General features: G+C 37.0%; 1 protein-coding gene across 1 annotated transcript in view; it reads right to left on the reverse strand.

Moving 5' to 3' along the window:
• Positions 1–251: 251 nt before the first annotated feature.
• UQCR-C2 (Ubiquinol-cytochrome c reductase core protein 2) overlaps positions 252–15,716 on the reverse strand; it is a 47,649-nt gene continuing 32,184 nt past the window's right edge. Inside the window, exons 7-9 of the mRNA XM_081750928.1 lie at positions 11,541–11,763; positions 7,955–8,176; positions 252–590 (exon numbers count right to left, since the gene is read on the reverse strand). Coding sequence (XP_081607054.1) covers positions 504–590; positions 7,955–8,176; positions 11,541–11,763 — 532 coding nt within the window. The 3' untranslated portion in view covers positions 252–503. The remainder of the gene's footprint in view (positions 591–7,954; positions 8,177–11,540; positions 11,764–15,716) is intronic.

Below are 15,716 nucleotides of genomic sequence, written 5' to 3' on the forward strand. Positions count from 1 at the left end.
TGACGTCCACATACAGAAAGGTAACCGCAAGTGGCGCCGCAACCCTAATAATAAATTCAAAAGTAAAATCCTTATCGATGTAGCTAATTTCGAGAGGAAAAGAGAATTCGAGGTATGCTTTTTTCAAAATTCTGCAAAGCAGTCTGCGGCCGTATCTTTTAAATAAAGCTCCAACGGAACAATGTTGATTGGTATATGTCATGTCAAGTCTTCGAACACCCAGGCAAAATTTTAATAAAAACAATACTTAATACTTTTCGTGTGTTTTTAATAATCAAATAACATAAACAACAAATCAACAGAAGAAATTGTGTTCTATTTCTTTTTTTTTTACAAATTAACTAATACAGTTAGTTTCAGAAAGTTCTTTTCCTTCTTTACTTAACAGTTGATAACACAACACGAATTGACTGTCAATTTGGGCTGTCAACTCCTTAGCACTTTAAGAACATTACAGATGATAAATTACAATGTTTTATAAACTAATGTTTTCACAAAATACTTTACAGAATCTCTTCCAAGTATGGAATAGCAGCTACATTTCCATACGCCGCCATGGAGAAAGGTCCTTTGTTAACCCTGGCTGCTGCCTAAAATTTAAAAGAAAAAATGCTTGTTGTAGTTTACAAAGTCAAACAAAAAAATGTACGTTTATTAATACTACCGTACGCAATAGACCAGACCTCGAACTATATAGCCACTAACGCTATTCTAAGTATGCTTGCGAAACAATAGTTCTAGCTATAGAATACTAGCCAACTCAGTCGGAATTCTTTTTTCATTACTTAAGAGCGGTAGTTGTTGCAAAATTGCTTCGTAAGTTTTGTTCACCTTCCAACCGTAAATATGTTACATTGTTCACAGCTATCGTGGGATGGCAAGCATACCAGTGAATTATGGAATTTAACACTCCTTGCCGAAGCGGATGAATCAGTAAATGTTGGGCAATCGTTTTCACGCCTCAACCGCTTCTGAGCGGACACCGAGATAACTTGTGGGTGAACAACCTGAAGAAAATGCTTGTGAAATCGTGCAAACTGTGTGTATAGTATGACTGGTTTATCAAGTGCAGACGTAAGGTTTACCTTTTTTTCGCTTTCTTCAGTCTTTGTTTACCGTGTTCATTAGTATATATTCCTTGCAGTTTTATGCTTATGATATTAATATTTCTATCGCTTGTAAACTCTTTCTTTTCCTTCACTGTGATGTGTTCTGGTTACTGATACTGTCAAAGTCGTACTTACTAATTAGTGCTATTTATAATCCTTAGTATACAATAACGTATTTGGTAAATTAATGACACAAATACAATGAATCCATTCATTTTTGGAATATAAACTGCCACTTTCTAATTCCATCCTTTAAAATTATTTTGCCTGTCATTTTCAGTGTTTTATTTTTCCACAACCCTAGATCTTTATACATTTCCTCACGTTTCTGTTTTACATAACCTTTCTATCTTGGCTTTCTCATCTAGAACGCTACACTCTCCAACATGAAACATTTTACATCTTATACGTTTTGATATTAATTTATACAACATTACACAACCTCATGCTACTATATATTAAGAAACACAAACTACTTTTATTCTCATTTGTTTGATGTGTGAGATCATACGGAGATTCAATTAAACCGTTCCACTTTCAAACCTCCATAGGGGTTGTTTTGTTACATTAAGAACATCCAGAAAAACTCATATACTATAGCTCACGATTCTTCGTATTTATTACATTTTATTTCCGTCTTTGATTAAGGTAAAAGCTGAGTGATTATTTAGTGGAGATGATAGCAAGCATTCCTTGTATGAAAAAAAAAAAAAAAAAAACTCTCAAAACACAATGTTATGCTCGATTAAGTGTATTCTAGCAATCATGCTTTCGAGGGATTTTTGTAGTTGGAAAACAAATTTACGAAGGGAAATTGATCATTTCAAGTAAAGGAGCTGGATGAGGGACGGAAGTGGAGTAAATTGTTTAACTTTTTGATTTAAACCTAGTGCCTAAATTTTCTGCCAAGCATCTGCTTCTGTAATCAAGATTTCGTTCGCAAATATACAAACAGGCAGAAAATTCTTCCTCTTGAAGCTCGAAGCGATGCGCTATGGTTAGAAAAGCTACGTGTTAAAGACGTAGTCTGCCTGCTGTGCAAAAAATTAATTAATTAATTAAAAATAAAAGGGGGAACGATAGGAGAAAGCATACAAGAGTTGTTATAGATAGTACACTGGTTCTCAATAGATACGTAGATTATTCAACCTATTGAAAATCCGCTGAAACAACTTCGTACTCTATCATACATTTAATTTTTCTAATCATGGTGCGTCGCTTGGAGTTTCAAGAGAAGGGATTTTCTGTTTGTTTAATTTATTGATTTCAACTTAGTGTCTAGATTGTCTATCAAGCATATATTGGCTTCAGTAATCAAGATTTCGTACGCAAATGTAGAAACATTTTACTTCACTTCCGTTTCTTACCCAGCTTCTTTACTGGAAATGGTCAATTTTGCTTCGATCCCTCGAAGCATGATTGCCATGATGCACTTGTTCGAGCTAAATTTTGTATTTTCCTTTTCTTCTTCTTTCTTTTTTAACTTAACTTTTGGGAACATTTCCTGTCGTCTCTACTTACTACTCACTCAACTTCAAGAAAAGACAGAAAGAAAATGTAATAGAAGTTAAAAATTGTGAACTACAATACATATGCAATTTTCTCTGCTCATGAATGGTTGTCCCATTATGTATATAATTAACATTAATATGCCCCATACTACAAAACCGACGAAAGAGAATAAACGACTCCCTCCTGTATTGGGACAAAGATATGCTATCAACTGTAGAAGCAACAGGTTATTCTTGTCTACCCGAAGACGCCTGATCTGGATACAAGAAACTAGTATCCAAGTAGAGAACACAAAATAGGCGCATTTCAGTTTTTAATATAAGACTAAAACTTTTTCCTACGCTGGAGCAGCTATTCGATAAGCATAGCCGAGGAATGGTCTTCCGAGCCTGCTTCCTTGGCTTTCCGCTTCGATATTATACAGCATATCCATAAATATACTCTAAAGTAGTATTACGTCGCTTTAGATAATCGTGTTTAAAATGAAATTGCTCTCATTTGAAAGAAAAATTCAAATATTTCTTACTATACCTCATAGATATAGAATGTGGGCCCCACGAATGGCGATGACATCAAGACGATATTCCCATCCACGCCACACACGCTCCAATATACAGGGTGGGAAAAACAATCATGATTTAAAAAAAAAAAATCATTTTTGTTTTTTTTTAAATCAAATCTTTCTCCTCGTATAATACGAGTCGCGAACTGAAGAAAAAACATTAGGAGTTAGTATTAAATGTTAATTATGCCATTCAAGTGAAACTATTGAGGTTGAATTTTGAATTAATCCCCAATCGTTAATCTATTTAAATCCCAAACAATGTTTCTTACGTATTAAGGAAAAAGTACAGCAAAGTTAATTAGCATGACACTTTTTTCACAAAAGTTACTGATATTTGGCAGGGGCATATTTTCAAAAAATCGTAACTAGTTTGCGGCATGAAATACATATAAAATACATACATTTCGCCTAAAGTTACAAAATCTACTGTAAATGAATCTCCAAGTAAGGTCCGGGTAGGAAAATGTTTGTCCACGAACTTTCACATCGAAAATGAAATGAAAGAAGGAGATGCGTTGTCGCCATTATTATTCAATTTTGTCCTGGAATATGCTATACGGAAAATCAAAGATAGCAACCAGGGCTTAGAGATGAATGGTATTCACCAGGTTATGACATATGCTGATGATGTAAATTTAATAGGGGATGATAGGAGAACAATAGAAAGAAATGTAGAGGTCTTATTAAACGCTTGCAGGGACATGGGTTTAAAAGTAAATACAGAGAAAACTAAATACATGGAAGTTCGTCGGGATCGTAATACCGCAAATTATGGATGCGTTAAAATATTAGATAATACTTTTGGTAAAGTGGATACTTTCAAATATTTAAAAACAATATTAACAGACCAAAACCATATTCACGAAGAAATTAAATACCAACTAAAAGCAAAGAATTCGTGTTATTATTCAGTTTAAAATCTCTTGTCGTCGTGAATTCTGTTGAGAAACTTGAAGCTTAAAATATATAAAACGATAATCATGCCTATTGTTCTGTACAGGTGCGAAACATGGTCGCTTACTCTGAGGGAAGAACATAGACTGAAAGTATTTGAGAACAAGATCCTGAGACGAATATTCGGACCCAAGAGGAACGGGAATGGCGGAAACTTCATAACGAGGTACTACATAATTTATATGATTTACCAAACATTGTTAGGGTCCATCAAGTCTAGGAGGCTTAGATGGGCGGGTCATGTAGCTAGAATGGAAGAAAGTAGAAACGCTTTCAAAGTCTTGACTGGAAGACCAATCGGAAAACGACCATTAGGAAGACCTAGTCGCAGATGGGAGGACAATATTAAGATGGATCTTGCAGAAATAGGAGTACGAAATAGAAACTGGATCCAGTTGGCTAAAAATAGAAGTCAATGGAGAGCTTTTGTGAACGCGACATTGAACCTCCAGGTTCCATAGGCCACAGAGTGAGTTAGTCTTTTTAGTTATAAAATCTTTTTAAAAAATAAGTTTCGGAGAGGGCATTGGACCCCTCTAAATACGCCCCTATTATCTGAGAACTAACAAACTGACGCGTACACAAAAAAATTTTCGTCTTAAGTGTTCTTTATGGTGATTTCCCTGTTGGAATGGTTAACGATTTAAAAACCCTATGTTACGAAGAGAAGAAAGCGGGATTACCCTGTTACCCGTTTAAAACGGGATTTTTCCTAATCATCTTTTGCATGACACTCGTTTTTATACTGTGCTTACATACATTTTAGTCTCATTGTATTATCATTGTCTTCCATAATCGAAATAACAGAACAGAAACGGGATTTTACTTATTTTCACATTTTTTTTAAGAATAAGACAAATTTATTTAAATGTAGCCGTTTTGGTTAAAAATTTTAAAAAAGGATTTTTCCTAACAAAAATATTTCATTTGACAAAATAATCATTTCTGTATTATTAATGTCGATTCATGGTCGGAAACAAGAAATTTTAAACCAGAAATAATTATGTAATTATAACGTCAAAAGAAAAACTATAGTCCCTCAGAGTATAAACACTTCATCCAGTTCCATGCCAGGAGGTAAAGTGCCCAGCACCGACGAGACGTTACCACGTTGGGGAGAAACAGATATGCGAGGTATTAGATAAGATGTGGAGCGAACTTCGCCTGAAACACAAGAAATGCGTCTTCCTACCTCCCTAATGAATTCAAGACTTCTTGCACCCCAAGCACCACTTGTTTCAATAGCGATTGGAGTGAAAACAAACTTTTCGAGAAGGTTGTATTTTCTTTGCTTTTCAGCTTCTCTGCGATTAGCAACAGCTCCAGCATTCAGTACTGACAGAGGAAGACTTGAATGAGCGTATGTATCAGCGCATGTGAAGTCCCACAATAAACATCTACCTCTCGTCCATGGAACCAGTGTCATCCCATCCGGTCGCTTTCCATCCGAACGACAGCAACCAGAAGGTTCCCGTATTGAAGGAAATCCAGCTGTGTTGAGGGCTCGTAGTATTATATCATATACAAATACAAGAATTAAATTAATTTATTTCGGAATTTGATTTAAATCAACGATTTTTATTTTAAACAAGTGATTTAAATCAATCCACCCTACCAATATATCTGATGAAATGGACTGGATGGCAGCACTAATAGGAACTTGCACTTCTTGCAGGTTTTGACGCAATGGGGGTACATAGACGCAATCCTTTACGTAACCCCATAAAAAGAAGTTACAGAGAGGCAAATCAGGCGACCTCGGCGGCCACTTGTAGAAGACGTTATCATCATTTCTGGCACGTCGCCGTAACTCCTTAAAACTTATTCTTTAATAACATAACACAACCGAAGGAAATAAATTAACGTTAGCACATTACGGCATGACAATACAGAAACCAGAGCTTCTCAAGTGACCTCCAGCTGAAACAGCAACTGCCTGCTAAATATCCAACAATGAACCCATATCGACTAACCACAAAATAAACATGAATGAATTTACTTTTTCTGTGTTTGATCCCACCCATTATTGACATTGCTGTCCATTGTTGTTGTTTGACATGCACAAAAATATTTGAGTTTTTCTTTCAAATATGACCATTTCATTTAAATATGATTATCCGAAGCAACGTAATACAACTTTAAAGTATGACAATATTTTTATGGACACGCTGTATAACATCCAGCAATACATTTCCTTTTCCTGTTTGTTCTTACTTGTATAAATGTAGCAGAATGTCCATCAATTCTTTGCGAGATTACGGATAACTATTGCACTATCACTTCTTGGTTGATTCACTTAAGAATTTGTAAAATGTGACTTAGATACTCATAATTTATATCCATATAGTTGGTTCACCTTCACATCCAGCTGAGATCTAATCAAGTTACAACCGTGTAGAGTTTCCTGAAATCTTTCTTTATATTTCGGCGAACTTTATACGGTATAACAATGTCATGTTAAGATCTCTGCTTTCAGATCACCCCAAAACTGCCACGTTTTGCGTCTAACTTTAAATTCTGAAGTTGGTTTTAATTCTTGTGCAATTCTTCTTCCACAAATGGATTTCTTACTGTTTATATTGCTGCAATCCTCTCCAAACTGTCCATTGACGAGCTATGCCTACTACTTCACTGTATTTTTTTTTAAACCAATACTTCTCTTCACTAGTACAGGTAGTTTCTTTTTGTACTCTCTTCAAAAGCACAATAGCCCATTAGGCTGGCATCTGGACTGACAGGAATGTCAGAGAAGGGAACTGCCGCAACTCCAGATTCTTGTTTCATACTACGATAGAATTTCAGCGATGTTTTCGTCGTGTGGCTGGATGTTTTGTCTTGCTGCAGTTCAACCTGGTTCACGTCTTGTCCATACACCGCTAGGATTTTATGCTGGTACATTTCAGTCAGGACATGACTCTGGTAGTGCGCAGCATTGGTTTTGACGTTTCGCTCCACCTTTCGCAGACGCAGTTTGCCCCTGTATGAGAAACCACCTACAATCATAAGCCCTTTTGGGAAACGCAATGCCGGAACAGCGTGCTTCGGCCCTTGGCATAACAGATCTGTATGTAATGACACGGACTTCACCACAGTCTGTGAGGTAAATCCACACCTCCTTAAGGGTAACAACAAACTTCCATCTTTCACCCGCGAGATTACGTTCATACAGCCTTCTGCAGTTCCCTTTTCTCTCGGCCACATGATACCGTTTCAAGGCGTGCACACTGTTCTTACAAACGACTATGACGTGTAAAACTCTCTGAATGGCGCGGTTGATTGTCGCCTGCCATGTGTGGTATTTGCTGGCCATAGCACGCTGTGTGTGGAAATTTTCGGAGATACTACATGCAACAGCGGCGGGATTTTCTTCACGGAAGACCAGTTTCTTGTTGCTCACGACGGTGTAGTGGGCCCAAGACTGTGTGCCACATATTTCCATATACGATTCACAATGGCACCTACAAGAAAATCACGCACTTGACACATTTCTACAATGCACAACACCGTGAACTTAGCGTTGGAAAGGGTCATAATCAACCTCTCCTAGAATACGCTTTCTTTCAGCGGCATCAGAGTACATGCTCTACTGCGTGATTAACGTGATACTGTTGCTTGCTTCGTGGCAATCTCAAGGCGATGAGTTGTTCATACGCGGTACAGTTGCACATTGACTTTGGCTCAATAAATGAATCAACCTCTGTATTGTAATAATAATTTAAGAGGGACTGACAATACTAAAATTCTTTTTTCTGATAAAATTCTAGGATAACAAAGATTCAACTCAAATCCGATAAGTATTGAACAAAGTACTTACAGCGTTCACATCTGCAGTTGTGATGCCGTCAATTGCTTGCACTACTCGATCTGATGGAAATACAGAGTTCAAGAGAACAGCCTGGTCTCCTAAAGATTCCAGCAACTCGTCTGAACTTTCTGCTGATGCTAAGACACCAGTCTTCAGCCGATTCTTCGAGTTTTGTACGTCTGCATCACTGAGTTTCAAATTCTTCAAGACTTTAACTCCAGCTGTTACAACCTAACAATAAAAATAAAAACAGATAATTACTTTCAAAATACATAACGCACAAAGTAGTGCTTGAATAAATTTGGACAGGAAATGTTCTATCTCCAAATTTAATATTATCCACTGAAGATATGATGCTTCAATAAAATGTTAATATATTTTTTTTATTCATTTACAAATTGACCATACAAATAACGCTGCATTCTGCTTTTTCTCACTGAATATAATCACCGCTTGCAATATCGTGATATCTATTTTACTACTTCTGTTATAGCGTTATTTTAGTTGAGATCGATGCAAATATCTTGTGTCAATTAACTGGCTCATGAAATCTAAGGTATGTATCACTAACAAAGTGGCAATGCACGTCTACAATCAATAAAGGTGTTGCTGATGACACGGCGATTGAATAACGTTCCTCACATAATGGTCTGAAAGAAGAAGAAAACCTGACCTCAACTCTATAGTTTTACCATGAGAAGAATGTAAGTAATCTCGCTGTGATGGCTGCTCTAGAGAATTAAAAGTTTCATTAAGCAACTTATTGACGTCTTAACTTCTTTCCACTGCCCCCCCCCCCCCCCCAAAAAAAAAAGTCATTTTCAAAATCTTTTTACTCAACACACCTACTTTAAACCATCGACACTTTCCTAACCCTTCAAATCTCGACAGTTAGCTTGTATCTCATGAAAACAGTATTCAGGGCTCCCAGCTGTCCTATTTTCCTATATTTTGGAAATGTGTATATTTGTCCTATATATGTCCTATATTTTAATCTTGTCCTATATTTCCTATATTTTTCAGTGATTGAATTATTAAAAATACAAACCAAGGTTAATTCCAGTGATGATTTAAATTGCTACATATTAGCAATATGCTAAACGTGTCTTAGCATTTTTTTTTCTGAGAGACTAGTCACTAATCCTCACTATTATTTTTTATTTGCTTTTTTTCTATCCTCCCATGTCCATTCTTTTCTTTCTTTCTTTCTTTCTTTCCTATGTGCTTATTCTTCGCCCCAATGAAGCTTAGCTGAGGAACCTTGCCATGCTCCAGTTTCTTATAACGCAAGCTGTGTTAACATTTTCTTTCAGCAGTGTGTATTTTGACTTTAAGCATTGAGGTGTGTTGGTATTCACCAACTTCAATGCCTTCCAGTATTACTGTACATAATATGCAGGGTTCTGATGCGTCCTGAAAAACCTGGAAATAAAAGTGTGTAATGAAAACGCCCTGGAAAACAGAAAATGGTGAAAATTGTGAATGGAAATGGTTGCTCTTGAAGGCCAGCACTGACAGAATATTTCTTTAATTTTCTCCCCAAGCAAAATCAAATTTCATTACAGTCAGAACGCTGCAAGAGAATCTGTCAGAACTTGAGATTCTCCTGTTATATTTGCATTCGTACACTTTCTTATTAGTGTATTTACTTTGTTTGTTAAATTCCTTGTGATTATAAAAAAACAGGAACCACTTATCCACATTTTGCATGATGAATTAGTTGATCTACTTCAAAGAATAATGGCAAGATTTGTAGTATTTGATCTGTACAATGAAAAAACTGGATCTGATCTTCTGAATATAAAAGTGAAAGAAGAAAAAAAATCTACTGCCAGATAATAAAATTGATGTCGGTGAAGGCTCACTTTTAGCATTAAAAGAAGTCGATAAAGTGCAACAACGGTTACTCACAATAAATGCAAAATGTTTCTTCATAACAGCAATAAACTACCTTCAACAAAGGTTGCCACTAAATAACTGTATTTTGAAACATACCTAGATTTTGTATCCTAGTTAGACATGCAAAGCAAGAGCAGGGTAAGATGTTATCATCTTTGAAACGATTAGCATCTTTTATTCCTTAGATGGTGACCCGTCAAGCAATTGACAAGGCTATAGACGAGTGGCGAATTTATATGAGCGATCAGAGTATACACGATGACTTTTCTGTTGATTGTAGTATTGATGTGTAGTGGAACAAAGTAATGCTGTTGAAAAATAATACAAGGAAACCAAAGTATCCAGCAATTACTAAACTTGTGAAAGCAGTATTAACACTTTCACACGGGCAATCGTCTGTTGAACGTGGTTTCTCGACAAATAAGAACATGATGCTATCCGAGAGACAAGGATTGAATGAAGAAACCATCAATGGGCTACGAATGATTAAAGACGCAGTCGGTGAAAATGTAAATGAAGTTAATATCAGTAAAGAAATGTTAATGTACTACAAAGGAGAACATAAGAAGTATCGTGAAGATATGGACAGAAAAAAAAAACTTAGAATAGCAAGAAAGTGAGCATAAGATCACAGCAGAAAAACAAAAGGGAAGGGAAGGTTTCCCCCGTAAGAGGGTGGGACCGAAGTATGTTTCACATATTTTCCGACGGCACACTTGAAATAGAAAGGCTCTATATGTCTCGTATTTGGACTTACTTTTCGCGTTAGCCGCTAATAATATCGTAAAAATATTAAATTTAATCCTCGCATAAAATTAGGTCAATAGTAATGCTAAACCTACTACGAATTTATAATACAACAACATCCCGACTATACGTTCTAATTTGGCGGAGCGCCATGCCGAATTACAAAAAAGCTGCATAGGGCAGAGCTCTGTAATTACTCATTTCCGACCCCACCAAAACCATTACAAATACAGCTTTATACCCAAATTTATTATTATTATCCTGATTTTCTGACTTCTTGATACAGGCCAGTACTTTAAAAAATGTCTGTTATGCACTGTACTACACGTATTAAAAATTTACAGAAGAAGGAAATAATAAATATACACATTTTAAGATACATTTTACATCATCTAACTTAATGGCCGGAAATAGAAAACGCCATACCCTGTACAGTATGAATACATACTATTTTAAAATGATTGAACTTCAACGCAAAACATAGGCCCAATTCGTGGAAAAATGACAAATTTATTTTACTGTTCGCCGATAAAATATTATACAAATGTGAAAAGATGACCAACTTTTAGTTTCTGAAAAGTTCTTCATAGAAGGCTGCTTCTAACTGACAACGTCACATTTTTATGAAATGGTAAAAGTCGAGTATATCGTTCAAAAACAAATCCTCACTTTATTATGGAGATCTTTTTAACTTGATCGGATAGTAGCAAGCAGGGCAGTCGATATTCTACTGTACATTGTAATAAGAAAAACCGTGTTATTCCTGTACAGTTATAGTTCCAATAATATGCTTTCTTAAGTTTGTTCACAGAATATAGGTTTTACAAGAACAACTGTACTTCCAAAATCCAACTTAATATTAGCAGTTCGCACTTTTTCTTTCCTTCTTTTTCTTAATTTACTACGTATACGCACACTCACACACAAAAATGTAACTAAAAGTACTTACATTTGTAACAACAGATGGTTCACCTGACGCAACAAAGCCAAAAAGTCCCGTGTCTGTATGGGAGATATTCAATGCTGTCAATCCGTAAGACTGGTCCTTGCATACTTGATTCGCAGCTTTGAACAAAGGAGAGCTGGCAACGTTTCCCCATTTAACACGGGGGCCAGTGCCCAAAGCCTCTTGAAGGATTTCGAATGTAAGAGCTTCCTTTGTGTTGCTCAGGCTGCAAAAAATGACATTCATGAAAATACGAGTTAACCACCAGCAACAACGGTAATTAAAAAAAATGCACAAGCTCACTAAAAAATAATAATATAATTTGGAAAAAACGATTTCATTATCTTACACATAGTATTGTGTCAATTTTTAGGAGTATGTGCATCACTGTTAGAAGTATGTTTATCACCATTAGAAGAAGACACTTATCGCTTTTTTTTTTTTTTTTTAACATATGGAGTATAAATAATTAAACAATCTGTTCAGCAAAATAAAAATTACGAGGGTGATTCAGAAAGTAATGTTTCCAAGACCATTACTTGGCCAATAGTACTGCAAATATTATGAACTATTTACCATTAATGAACTTATGTTTAAGCTATTGAATGTCACTTGTTTCACCTTCCTATCTCTTCTCGTTCCAGAGTAATGGAGCATTCCATTTCATCCAGTGGTGACGTCCGGTTGAAACAACGGGCTGTCATTGAATTTCTGACTGTGGAATATTGTGTGCCCAGGAACATTCATCGCCAGCGACGAGTTGTGGATACACCATTACGACCCAGAAACGAAGCATCAGTCGATGGAATACCGCTATACGTCCTCTTCTCCGCCAAAAATTTCGAAGTTGTCCCATCTGCCGGCAAAGTGTTGTTGATATTTTGCCTCATCTTGCCTATAGTCCGGATCTTGCGCCCTGTGCCTCTTGGCTCTTCCCCGAACTTAAGGATTACCTTACGGGCCAACGCTACAAGTGGATCGGAGGTGAAAGCAGCAGTTCGGCAATGGTGTCGCCAGGAGCCACCACAATTCTTCGCCGACGGCACGAAAAACCTTGTTTCGCGTTGGTGCAAGTGTGTTGCCCGTAACTGGGACTATGTTGAAAAATGATGCCACCATTTGTAGCTGAAATTGCAAGCTTTCCACTGATACCTGTATCGGTGCTATCTGTCAAAACACAAATAAAGGTTATCAACTTGGAGACATCACTTTCTGAATCACCCTCGTATTAATTATGGAAACGAACAGCATACTTTTCAACCACACAAAAGCTCTATTTTTTTTCGAAAACTACACATGAAGATCTACCTTCAAGCATGCCTTTTTCTCGATGTCGATGACAGTATACTTCACTATCAGTTTCATCGTAATAGATAAGTGTTGTTATTGTAAAGCATCTACTTTTAGGCTTACAATACATATAAGAATCTTTGAATCTATTTTATTTATTTTCTATGTTTTAACGTTGTCATTTGATACATAATACACTTTCATACACAAGCCTATTAGGTGATGAATTGACTTGGCACCGTTAAGTTATAAAAGGAACACCACCTCTAATAATTTGTCAGGAGGTAATACGAGGTGTGTTCAAAAAGTAATCGAACCTTATTTTTTCCCGCGTAAACCAATGAAGCTTGGAAGACTTTTTTCAGTGTAGATGTAGAGGGGACACTCATGCGCAGTCGTGAATTTTTTTCCTGCCCGCAGAAAGCGTCAGTCGCTAGCAATCGGCCAACGAATGAAGACATGTAGTGAGCGATCATCGGATTTCAGTTTTTGTAAAAATGACAGAAAAGCTTGAACGGTGATATTATATCAAATTTTGTCAAAAGCCTGGCGATACCCAAGCGGAAACCATTCAATTTTGAACGAGAATTTGGGCATGAGAAGTGTGTCTGCGAAATTTGATTCAGGCTTTCATCACCAAACACAACATTCCTGTGTGTCGTGAGGCTTCCTACTCACCCGACATGGCTCCGTGCGACTTTTGGTAATTTCCCAAGCTGAACATGCCACTAAAAGGCACTTGATTTCAGTCAAGAGAAGACATCATACGGAATGCGACGGCACGGTTCCTCACCATTCCAAAAAACTGAGTTCCAGAAGGGTTTCCAACAATGGCGGGAGCGCTGGGAGAAGTGTGTGCATTACGAAGGAGATTATTTTGAAGGGGATTAGTGTTTCGGATTTCTAAATCAATAAATGTATTTTTACCAACCAAAAGTTGGGTACTTTTAGAACATACCTCGTACACCTAAAATGAAACCCATATTGCCTAGCTAACTGCTACGCTGATACGTTGTATGCAGTATGCTTCTTTTGATGAAATTGAGACCTTCGAGGTTCCAAATGCCACTCGATCCAATAGCTATAGTCACGAAAATGTACCTGTCGAGCAGATCATTATATTTTCTTTTTTTCTCGCATTTTCTGCGGGCTGCAATAGCCCCTCCTTGTCATAAAAAAAGAATAAGGTTAGATGACGCAAACGTGTCAGAGCAGGTGAAGAAGAATTTTCCCGGTCTTCCATGGTACGAGCGTCAAGCCATCTGGTCTATTAGTGTCTGATCGGTTACATCTCGCTGATTTACGGAACTTCCAGCGATGTGGGTGCTCTCCATATCATCATCATTCAAGTCGGAATGTCTTTCATATCTTCCGGAGCTACTTATGCACGAAAGACTGTGTAGACCATTCTGTATGACTTACGTACCACATTTAGAGCAACTGTGTGATTCACAGATTTCGAAAAACACACACGAGGATTAACACTCACCATACAATTTTGCTCAGCTCAATTAGATCTATCGATTGGTATGTATGCCAACTTTAAACTTTTTTTTTTCACTAAACGCTAATAATTGTAGATATTATCCTATCCTACCTTGTGAATGGGAAACATGAACAAGAACAACGAATGAAATCTTTAGGAAGAAAAACGAGTTTTGTAAATCACTTAATTAGGAGTTCAAAATGTGAATGTTAAGAATGGGGAAAATGAGCTTATTGTAACGGAAACCAGTCGAAAGTTTTTACACATAGCAGTTTTGAACATCATATGTTCCTGCCAACTCTTCTCTCATATATCAATCTTTTTGTTTACTATTATTTTTGTACGTGATCACGTTGAGCATTTCCCAGCGAAAGAATGTCAACATCTTACTGGACGTTAACATGATTACGATTAGGAATTAAGATTTCTGGGCCTTCGGCATCCATGGCCATGTTAACCCGTCATGTATGAGGAATGACGTATCTCGGCGATCACATTATCCGAAAGGATTGGGACCTGTATGTTAGGTATCATCCCAGCATTTGCTTGGTGGGAATGAGGAAAACCCAGGAAAACCTCACTTAGGATGACTGACCTGAAAAAGCTTTTATACTTTTTCGATCAAGTGTACAATGTTGATATACCTGCAGGCAAAAGAGAATTATTATTGAATAAAGAACTTTCCAGTGAAATAAAATGCACGACTGGACCGCATTTTTAACTCGGGCATCCAGTTTACCATGCCAATGCGTTAACCACTATGCTACCCACTCTGCTTTCTGAACAGTCATCCATTTTATCACATTTTATAACAAGGGAAGTATGCGAACAGTGACAACTAGATATTTATGAAAATTTGTACCCTGACTAATTGTGGGTCGCTAATCATCGTGGTGATACTCACTCGGTGCGAAAATGCCTTGTTTACCCGCTACGTATAATACATATACCAAGCAGTGACCGGGGGAGGCTCTGTCGAGTTATAGCCCAAAATACCAGAAAAAGGCAGAAAATAATAAATGTATACAGGTAAGCTGATACCTACGGAAGCGGGACGTGACCAAGAACACGGCAGTAGTGTTACAAATTTATCCCAATACAAATTTATAGTTTTTCAGATAGAACGTATACCATTTTATGGCACTAGAACAATTGGCATAAAACGTGAAAGAAAATAAGCAAAAGGTGGGTTATTAGTGTTGCCAAATAAGGGAAATACGACGCTCTAAAGTTGAGAAATCATTGGTTTGTACAGAGAAATGAACAATGTGCAACAAGAACAAGATTGCAGAAGAACCAAATGTGTACAGTAGGGAGTAAACCACAGCATGCACAGCGTTCAGTGACCAATGGGCTTGATACAGGATTCACCCGAACAGGGCACATGGTAGAGTTGCCGTAGA

Source organism: Thermobia domestica, chromosome 3, assembly GCF_964235325.1.
Source record: "Thermobia domestica chromosome 3, izTheDome1.hap1.1, whole genome shotgun sequence".
Lineage (NCBI taxonomy): Eukaryota > Metazoa > Arthropoda > Insecta > Zygentoma > Lepismatidae > Thermobia > Thermobia domestica.